An 11,234-nucleotide genomic window follows, 5' to 3' on the forward strand; every position below is an offset into this window, starting at 1 on the left:
AGAAACCTGTTTCGAAATAAAGTACAAAGTTGATTTTACTTCTGAAATGTTGGACGCATCTTCACGATCGTTACATGCTTACAGGATTTAGATCCATACCATGGAATGCATCAAGTTGCAGAGAGAAAATGTCATCAACATAGGAGACATTTTCAGAGGTAACGGGGAACTTTGCAATCATATAGAAGAATATGACAAAAAGAAAGCAGAATCGTGAAAACTCACCGGGAAACTTTGCAATCGATTAGGGGAATAATTTTTTTATTAAACAAAACTCATCGCCTTGTGGAGGTAAATGTTTCCCAATTTTTCTAAATTTTTCGTTTTCTACAAAAAATATTTCCAACTTAAAAATACAAATATTTACCTATGTTTCACGCACTTGTTTTATCTTGTTACGATACGTGCTATCAAAGAACAGGTCGCTCTTAGCAAAGAAGTTCCACGCCAAATGTTTAATATTTCTTATTTCGAAGTTCTCCACGTTTACCGTATCGATTCCGTTAGTTGAGAAACGGTGCAATCATTATTATAAAAGGGATGATGCGGATCAATGCAAACAAATGACAATAAACGAGGCTTTTTATGAGATTGCCATCTTTCTCCCCTATCCGGTTGCAGAACTACACAGTGGGTTTGCACTTTTCTCCTAGCTGTCTGGCATATTCCGCTATATGATAACAATGTTCTCTCTACCATTTGAAAATATTCCCCATGCATTAGAAATATTCCCTCTACCAATTGAAACGTTTCATTACATTGAACGAAACATTGTGTTGATAAAATACAATTAGTATTGGTTTGTGGAAAGGTTTGAAAACAAAACACAAACAATTATAAATAAAGTTACTATTTTTGGTTGATTTCAAACTTCGAGCACGATAAAAACAGATGTTGATTTAATGTTGCATCAGAACAATTCACAAATTTGTAAGTAGTTCTACCAGAAATAAAAAAAATCAACGAAACTAGATGTTACAATGTACGATCAATTTACTTTTAGACTGTATTTTCTAACCAAACAGTAATTTGCGGAACCAGGGATTGACTGCAAGTAACAACATCCTCGCTCCGGTATCTACTTACGCCCAGAAATACTTCTAAAACCGTTCTGCTTGTTGCCGGGGGTCATAAATAGTGCTGGAAGCTTAGGAAAAAACAGCGTAACGTAACACGGCAGTATTACCGTTCGTCCTATTTCTTCCCCGGGAAAAGGCACAATAACTAGCACATCTTACCTGAACCAACCAACCTACCTGTTTATGGCTTTTCTTACTACTATTTTCTACCCTCGACCCGCACGGCAACCTGGTCAACCACACACACACACACACACATACTGTGGGTACAGGTGGTCGTCGCTGGTCGCAGGATGGAAATAGAAAATTGATAAATTATGGCTTTTTGTCGCCATGACGCCATCGCCAGCATGGCACACGCGACCTGGCGAACACGACCTGCAGGAGTATATGTTAGGGAGTACAAAAAGAATTGCAATAAAGGTGCATTCTTCTCCGACGACGGGAACTAATCTCCAGCCCTTCCTGCTATGTCCTACACACACCCTTTCTCGTTCTTTCTCTCCGGCTAACACCATCGCCATTTCCGGGCAGAATCGATTGTACTAAACAGCAGGACACGAACCATCGTCCGGATATGTGATATCCTGTCTCCAAAGCGCACTTCCTTTTTTTTCGAATTCCCGACAACGCCGGCAACGTAGACATTGCATAGTATCGACCACTCCCTACCTACACGCGATTAAAACATCGCAGAAAAAATGTCCCAATAAAATGAATGTAAACCGGCACTGGCGGGCCGTGACGTACCGTTAAAAACTGCATTTTTATGTCCAATAAACGCTGGAAAGGGACGTCGAAGGGACACTGCTGCAAAATGAACCATGAGAATCGATTAATTAAACCGTTCCCTCGGCGCACCGGACGCATTGCTGCTTTGCGGAGAGGAACGAACCTTTAATAAAATCGACCGATAAAGTGCCCTAAAGGTGCCATCGAAAAGAAAACACGGGTGGCATCGGAACGTAATGCGCCTGGCTGATGTCGATAAATGTCACAAATCTGAAACAGCCAAGCGCCGTCAGGGGACACCGGGTGACCGCCACATTAAAGCTTTATTCCAACCACCACGCAGTGTCACTTATCGCGTATCGGTTCATCCATCTTGCCGTTAAAGTGGATGCTTGTTCAGTGGTTAGTGGGTAGCTGCGCTGGCTAGATACACCTTTTTATGGCATTATCAGCGAGAGTGGATTAGTAAAGCATGCGTCATAAAAGCAGCTTCAAAAGTCACAACTATGGTATGGTTGTTTTTTTCTACCGGCGGAGGAAAAGTCTTCTTAACGGAGGTCTTTAAATTCGATTTACGATCGAAATCGTCGAAGCATTTTTATTGCAGTCAAATTGGCTCAACTCTAAAATGCACATCTGGATGGCATAAATCACGGAGAGCAACTTTAACCCTTCGTGGGGCAAGAAACAACCTCATATGATATGAAATCAGGGTAAAAAAATATAAATTTTGATGTCAAATATTGTGCTTTTTCTCAAATTTGTATATCTGATAAAATATTCTTATGGTAGATTTACGATGACAACTAAAAAAGTTGAAACTAAACTACTGAAAGAAGTGAGAAACTTATTGCATTGGTGAGATCAAAGAAATCTTCCACATCAAAGAGAATTCCGGACGGAATGAAGAGAAACTGCCATAACCATTTTATAAGGAACATACAGACTCTTTGAAATGCAATTTAAATTTTACTTTTAAGGCTTGTATTTATATCTACATCCTTGCACTATTTGAAATTAATTGCTTATTGCGTTGTGCTTAGGTTTTATTAAATTTATTTTTTGTTAATGGAAAAATGATTTCAAGAAATAAAACATTCAATCCTTAGAGGTTAAAGCATCCACACTTCGAAACATAATTTATCATCTTTCCCATGAACCGAGCCTACAGATACAAGCGACACTGAATCGTTATTCGGATGAACTGTGAGCTCTGTTCTGGCGGAACGGCGCGGTTGCCATAAAATGGACGTAAAAATTCATTCTCTACCGCACGTTGAAGGCTACATAGACGTTTCGGATAACCTTTCCATGGCAATAAAATTATCCCACGAAAGAGAAAAATCGATGGGTGAAAAGGAGCAGCAGCACAGGGTGTTGGGTGTGCAAAAACACACAAGTAATAACCCATTTTAATCCTTCGACCAGCTGTTCCATAAGCTGCACCGGCAACCATCGATCGGTGGGAACACGCGTCGGGTTCCCCAACCCTTTGAAGCATAGCTTAAGATGAACGCAGGAGCTCCGTCGCGCAGCGGCTGGCAAAAATCATTATCACAATCACGAACACCGAATCACGAGAAACTTCGATTTCTGTCGCCGTGTTTTACCCTTTTTCCTACCATTGTCGTTTGGCTCTCGGTCGGGACAGAAGTAAATTATTCCATAAATGGAAGCGATCTTTATTTTATTGCATCACACGGCCCAGCATTCGGAGAAACGGGTTGGGTTTACGATTTGGTGCCGGTTTGTCTTTTTTGCATTCATCTCCTTTGCTTGCTAGCTTGCTTGCTTACTCGCTTGCTTGCTAGGTGTTTACCTTATACTCTTCCCCTCTTGTCGAAGTTGGGCTTTTAAAAAGGCACCACCGGTGAGGGGGCGGCGAAGGTCAGCATCCCACCCGGAGGTCCTTCCACATTGGGCTTACGCCGAAAACCGGACCGGGGATTCCAATCGGGCCGGAAAGCGATCACGAAGCACATCCGCTCCACAACCAATACGCCGGAGCTTAAACCTCCCAGCAATGTTGGAGGTTGAGGTTTAGTGAATTATGTAATGTGATGGAGATTGGGTTTTAAAAAATATATTAAAATGTTGTTTTTTTGTTGCATTAAAATTCCCTCGCCGTTGAAGTCCTTCAGGATCTTAATTTATGAATGAGATTAATTTAATTCGACCCACTGAGACGTGCGGTTTAGCTTGGAAGATTATTCTTAAATGATGTGTGGCACATTTTCTACGCATTATTAGTTTTCAATTTAAATGATGAACGTATCCAACCTGCGATCGCCACAGCTCATAATACGCTTGGCATTGGTGAACGGGGAAAGATTACGGTAGACGTTCGGCTCGAATCAGTGCACGGCAGTTTCGGAGATTTACGTCGCCTAAGCAAGAGGTCTCTCTAGCCAACGAGACTGGGTGCGACTCCAACAACCTGCTCGGTCGATAAATTATGACCTAATCCAGCGTGCCCTGCGCCACAAAACGAGATCATGCACACACACACACACACACACACATACGCCGGCGTGATGGATGGAACTCGTGAAATCCACCGGATCGAAATCCGACAGCTATCGCTCAAAGTGGATTCATTCGTCAATCCGCCCCTGCTTGTCGCGCACACGATCTCATCGCACATGTGTAGTTTCTGGGTTGTTTTAAATAAATATACTTTTAATAGATGACTTTCGGCAGCCGGTTACATTCTGTCCGGCCTGGCTTCGTGCCACGCCACCGGAGCTACCCTTTCGGTGGAAGATAAATGATGGAGACGAAAATGAGGCGAGCTGTCAATACGCTCGCCGCACGGGATTACCTTGGACCGTGTGCGGCGACGCAAATTAGTAGCCAAAAGGATGATTTATATTTGACGCCAGGGTGCGAGCCAGTGCCGGAGCAGGGTTGCGAACTCATTTGCTAATCGTGGCAACATTAAGCTCCCGCATGCAGCGACATCTGAGGATAGTTTATAATTGCCTTATGGTCTTATGGATCGTTAATCTTGTACGGAGTGAAATGTTACTTCTTACTAAACGATTCGTTTGTGGAAAATTTCTGGTCTATTTATTTGAGCATCTCATTTTAAAATAGTATCTCTAGCAAAACTGGAGTAAATCTACCGAATCGTTTTGCTCCCGCCACAAGAGGACTGGTAAAAAACTTCACTTTCCTACGACGCCCGGTTCAAGGGCACCACTGACATGTCAGTCAAACGGGCTCGCCCGAAACCCAATGCAATTAACGCGTCGGCTTGAAGTCATACCAGTTCAGCAGCCGGTACACCAGGGAGAGCCCCACCTCTGGGTTCCTTCTAGAGCCGCTTCACAGGCTGGATGCAGGCGATGCTGAGCGTGGACGCGTGCGCGCGCTTATGCTTCCCAATGTCACCCGAGGCGCTCGGTTGGTGAATGGAGGCAAAATTAATTTAAAAGACATTACATAATTAAGCTTTAGCACACACACACACACATACACTCATGCTGGCTGGTTGTGAGAGTCAACTAAAGGCTGAACAAATGCGCCTCGCCTGTCGATTGAGCCAAAGGCAATGACGAGTACGAGTTACATCGAGGAATAATTAAATATCTTTTGTTGGTGAAATCTGATTTCACATCCGACTGTTCCATCAGTAGCGAACATCATAACAGGCGTGGTTATGATTGAGAATAAGCTTTTGTGTAATATTTAATTAATTTTATAAACGTTGGCCGATACTGACAACAGTGGTAGCACCAGAAACAATGATATCTGTCTATAAAGTCCAGATAAGAGCTTTAACAATCTTTTAATTGCGAGTTGACCCTTTTACAGCTTTGTCTGAGTCGTATTTGGGCCCAGCAAAACTGTTGTAAAAAAAACAAATATAAAAATAATATATCAGAATGGTTCTAATCACAAGTTAAGTGTATATCAAATGTCGGAACCTTTAAGTTGTCAACATTAAGGAGACAACTTAAATCAATTCTCAAACACGAAAACGATGTTGGAAATGGGAAAGACGATGGACTTGGTTAGATAATCAAAGATCTAATAATAAAATACAATTTTAGAAGAGGAAAACAGTCCACTTTGTGTAAATAACGATGAGCGATAGTAGTTCATCAAATAGTTAGTCAATGAAATATACTTGCAAAAGAGAAAAAAAAGTTGTCTTTGTGTAAAGAAATTTGAGCGATGTTGAAACACTTATGATAACGGGAAAACATTTTGGAATATGTCAATTTTCCCTGTCTATTCTTCCAAAAATCGCTCTAACATGTGCGATCATTATGCGAATCTCCATGTAACCGGTTTTCACGTATCTTCACCGGCTAGAAACATTGTTCCGACAGCTGACAACGGTGGCGCCATATCACGCACGATTGGCAGGTACAAACAACGACGAACCAAACTTGCCTTATAGTAGACTATCAGCCGACAGGGAGTGACTTTGCCGCCCGGGGGTAACATTTTGGCGGTTTCGATAGCGCCCCGCCGTACGTCATTTATGGTTGGGATGTGAGAGGGAGGTTATGTTCAGGGCAGATCTTTGCCGAGTCGCATTTTCTCGCTGGCTTTGCTGCCCCAGCGTTCGTAAGAGGCCGGGAACAGCGCAATAGGGAAGTGAAAACCGCGGATGCGACCACGGTCTTGTCGAACAAGACGTCACGGTAATAATAATACCGTAAACACGGGCGCGAACAAGGGCAGCATGGTATACCTCTCACGGTCGGTGGTAGCACACAGCGCCCAGCAAGCAGATAAGAATCCACAACGCGACCGCGCAACGCTATCGGACGTATAATCTTCGGTCCCCAAGTGTTACCGCCATTGTTTTGATTGCCGGTGACGTCACGATAACAGAAAAATTTGTGTAAAGATGCCCCTGCGAAGACATGCAATCTCAACACAAATTCCAAGCTTCTCGGAGATGTTTGAAGATGTTGGGCGAAGGAAAAAATATGGTCAGATATCTTTAACCTATGTCGACCTATGCTGATAATGATTTAATATTTGCACTAAATTACTATTGATTGAAACTACGCTTGAGTGCATTGAAAAACAATGAGTTTCCCGCAATATTGCCAGCTTAAAACAAGTGCTAGACTAACATCCAACATTCGGTACTAGTGTAGAACCGAGTGGATCGGATTCCCTGCCCACTAGCTACTAACAAACTGCAGCCGGTACTTGTCATTCTCGGCCGCTTCCTTCCCGCCCAGCGATCTGCTATTTTCCTTTTTCCATAAACGCCATCGCGCCTGGCACGTCGATTGTTTGTTTGGATGTGTGAATATCAATTTGTTCGACAGCTGCCAACGGAATCGACGGAACGAGATCGAGTTTGTCCACCCCGGCCCGTGCTCGCACCAACCAACACCACTTCCGACTCGCCGAAGCCACCACCGAACTGCCAACTGTTTGGCTTCATCTCGTTAGCGAAGCGTCACTTTTAATTAGCCAACCCCATTAGTAGCCATGGCGAGTAGTTCTAGTACGGGGGCCTCATCCCCCTACACGATGGCCCCAGCGAGCGTATGTGTGTGTGTGTGAGTTTGATGACCAAGTTGGTTGGCTGGTGGGGGAAGGGTGGAAAGCAGTGCGACAACTTTTCCAACTGTGCGCCGGAGCTGCTCCACAACAAATCAAATCCCTCCGCACCGCACAGTGAATTGTCTCGCAAGCATGTCACCGGAGGACGCCGAAGCGGACTCGGGTTGCGTATTTCAGCTGTCAGCATTCCGGACGGATGTGCCCACCGAGTGACGGACACTGTGACTGCGGTTGCGACCGATACCGATGCTGTGACTTCTGCCGGAAGCCTGGATACGAAGCGGAGGTCGTCAGGGGGGCTAGCGGTACGGTGTGGCGATAAGTACGTGTAATCAACACCTTCGCCGGTTTGTTGTTACAGTTTACTCTCACCACACAAACACAGCAAGGCTCGGCAAGGGAAGTTTGCTGATGCGCACCGAAAACAATCCACAACAATGGTTCTCGCAATCGATTACCCTATTTTTGAGTTACGGTACACCGCTGCGAATTGGGTTAGTGTTTGGTGATTGTTTGATGGTCTATTAAGTTGATGTCACCAACCATTTACATGCCTCTTTACAGAACAAATACGAGCCTCGTATAGCATTTTCCGGCTTTTTATTCCAAAGTCTCATCAAAACACTAACAAGTAGCAGGTTTTATCTGACAAGTTGCGCTCTATAATGGCAACAGCGCATCATCAATGGCATGGCAACATTACCGTTCTACAAAGCCACATTCAATATCTAACATGTTTCATACAAACGCCCAAAATACACTCAAACTAAGCCTAGCGTAAGATTTTATGAACACGCTTGTCTAACGAATATTCAAAATTTTCTGAGGAGTGTTTATTGCATACTTTTGGGCGCTACATGCATTAGGGAAACGAGGGACAAAATGCACCTCCGGGGCAAAATGCTTTCAAAGCAGAAATTTTTAGTTTTAAACAGCTCGTTGACATTTAGTAGTTTCCCACCACGCTTGTGTTGGTTATATTATATGATCACTGCAGGCTCTAGCTTTACTTATACTTATTAACGCAATGCACAAGTTGAGGAAATCGCGTGCCTTAACCAAAATAGTTTTGTGAGGTTTTCGAACAAGAAATATGGTGAAATAAAGCGAACCCAACATAGCACCTTATCCCAAGCCAGTAGTCAAATTATCATAAAATTGTTCCATGTCTCTATACTTCACTAGTATAATTGGACCAGCATTAACTGCTGCTTTTCAAAAATTGAGAAAAACAGAACATGTTTTGATTAGTTTGTTTTTGATTAAACTGACTGCTAAAATTTGTTTTGTTCAAGAAATCATTTTGTTTTTGTGCACCCAACTGCCACATTGATACTTTTCCAACCGCTATTCATTTTTCTTCCCGCCGCTAATCTAGAAGATTTACGCAAAAGTTTTCTAAAGTCTCCCACGAGGGTTTAAGATTTACGGTAAACACGCTTCGATTCGATTGATTCGATATTAAGTTTCAACACAGACGTCAGCAAATACAATTTGGTTTTATGTCTTTCATTTCTTTTAAACAATTCTGAATCAACACCCATCCACAAACTGTGCACAGCTACACGCCAGGCACGACGGTCCCTTCTCCCCTAAACGGTGCCCAAATAGAAGCGTTATAATATTTACTTACTTCCAGCGGTCGGTCTTCTCACGGTGGTGGATACGACGGGAAAGCTTGTAATGTGACCGGTGGCGGATATTGAAACGATGGAATCTTTTTTCGCACTTTCCTGCAAATGAAACAGAGCACACAGAGGGCGGGTGAGAACAAATCAAAATAAATTATTATTTTTAGTGACACATCTCCGGCAAATGTTTTCCCTTCGCGTTTCGACAAATGGGATTACGGTTCGTGTTTTGTACGCCCTTCGATCGTGGAGAAAGAAAAAGATTGTCCCGGTAAAGACACGTTTAGCGTAACTCGATTCACAGTTCCAGAAAATCTATTCACCTGCGCTAACCTTGTTAAACTTCTATTATTTTTTCCCACTTTCCTGTTGGCGCCTTTTTTGCACTCCGAACAATCCTACGCTTCACCGCAGGTCGATGTCTCTGCAGTGTGCAGCCTGCTCCACGGCGAGGGCAACCATCCCGCCGCGATAAAATCCAATTTCTTATTTCGGTCCTACGGGCCGATCCCGGAGCCCCCTCGTATCACGTTTCCCGACAGCTTGTGATTGATTTTGTGCGCGCACGGGGTAACGATAAATATGCTTTCACTGCGATTTCATATTCAATTTAAACCCAACTCAATTTGTGCACATTCAATTTCAAAAAACCTTTGGCGGCATGTTTGTTTCTGTTTTTTGTTGTAGTTGTCTTTGTTTCTATCTATCTGGTTTTCCCTAGGCTGCGGTTTCCGGTGTACATCTGGCCGATGTACATCTTCGTAGGCACGTGTTCTTATCTTATGATTTGCCGGGAGTTGGAACCAAAATGCTTCGCTCAAAAGAAATTGTGAGAATTTTGAAATGTTAAATGGGAATTAACACGTTGACAGGCAAGCATTTTGGGCACACTTTTTTAGTACAATCTTTTTAAATACATTTTTTTTTATCATTAAACCGACGGTTTTCGAAGGCCAAGCAAAGACTCCTCTTCCCAAAGAATTAATTGTTAATATCAACATAGTTATTATGTTGCATTTTCATTTATTGATGCGTCTAAAGCAACTTCAAAAATGTATCCTCTCGGAAGTCTTGTTTTTGCTTGGTTTACGAAAACAGTTGGCTTGATGAATTTGGTAGTCAAATTTGATCGATTTTGTACTAAAAATCTGTATTAACACGTTGACTGCTATGTCACCCAAAAGTGGGTGACAGCAAAACTCAGTTCTAACAAGTTTTTGAGCCATAAATAAATAATAATGCAACAAAAAAATTGTCATAATATTTTATATCAATTCTTTGGGAAGCGAAGTTTTAGCTTAGCCTTCAAAAGTGGTCGGTTTAATAAATGTTTAAAACAAATGAAATTAAAAAAGGTTGTTCTAAAAAAGTGTGCTAAAAACGCTTGGCAGTCAACGTTTCTTCTTCTTTAGCACACTTTTTTTTTCGTTTCTAAAAAAGAGGTAAAACTAAACTAAAGGTCAGTTGATGTTATTATTTTAGCTACGGAACGTGTTAAGTAGTAATGGAACAATTGACGGAACAAATCCCAAAAGATGTACTAAAATATTGTACTAAATGTTTTTGTATGCATACCTTTTCCGTACCACCATCCTTGGAGCCGGCTCCCGGGTAGGAAGCATTGACCATCGTCGCGTTGACGGCGCCGTGGCTGCCTAGTTTGTTGTTGTTGGCCGCATTGGACTCGCTGCTCCCGTTGCCACTCGTTGCCGCCGCAGCCGCCGCCACATTGCCGACGTACAGGCCACTATCCTTGCGGGACTGCTGCTGCTGATTGTTGCTACCGTTCGAGAGGATGCTCGGCGTGCAACCCATACCGGCGCGATCCTGGCCGTCGTCGCCGTGTCCTGTCGCGGCCGTGCGCGCACCGTTCACGCCACAGCAGTATCCAGTGAACCACATGCACCGGGCACGGAGGACGACGCCCGATCACCGAAGGACAGCTCGCACAGAGGAAGACGATAGCACCTTCCAAACGCTTGTTTCGTTTCAAAAAGACACTCTACGACAACTTTTCCTTTCCTCGAGCAAAACACTCAAGTCTCAAACCGTTGACCGGGTTGAGTTTTACTTTTTTCCACTCCCGGAATGTAACACGCCAGAAACTCCACTAATTTTCACTCATTCCAGCACAGCACAATCACAACATGCACGCACACTCGGGTTGGCGTATCCTTCGGGATGGGGATGCTTCAGCAAACCACGAAGGCAACCGAATTCTCTCGGCTCACCCCCTTACACACCGGTTGCATCG

The 11,234-nt window shown here is 43.3% G+C and overlaps 1 protein-coding gene across 1 annotated transcript in view; it reads right to left on the minus strand.

Annotated features, from left to right (window-relative positions):
- Window positions 1-10,882, minus strand: part of LOC131283085 (high affinity cAMP-specific and IBMX-insensitive 3',5'-cyclic phosphodiesterase 8) — a 99,838-nt gene extending 88,956 nt beyond the window's left edge. The window contains exons 1-2 of the mRNA XM_058312649.1: window positions 10,556-10,882; window positions 8,983-9,082 (exon numbers count right to left, since the gene is read on the minus strand). Coding sequence (XP_058168632.1) covers window positions 8,983-9,082; window positions 10,556-10,882 — 427 coding nt within the window. The remainder of the gene's footprint in view (window positions 1-8,982; window positions 9,083-10,555) is intronic.
- Window positions 10,883-11,234: the final 352 nt, after the last annotated feature.

Source organism: Anopheles ziemanni, chromosome 2 (genome assembly GCF_943734765.1).
Source record: "Anopheles ziemanni chromosome 2, idAnoZiCoDA_A2_x.2, whole genome shotgun sequence".
Classification (NCBI taxonomy): Eukaryota; Metazoa; Arthropoda; class Insecta; order Diptera; family Culicidae; genus Anopheles; species Anopheles ziemanni.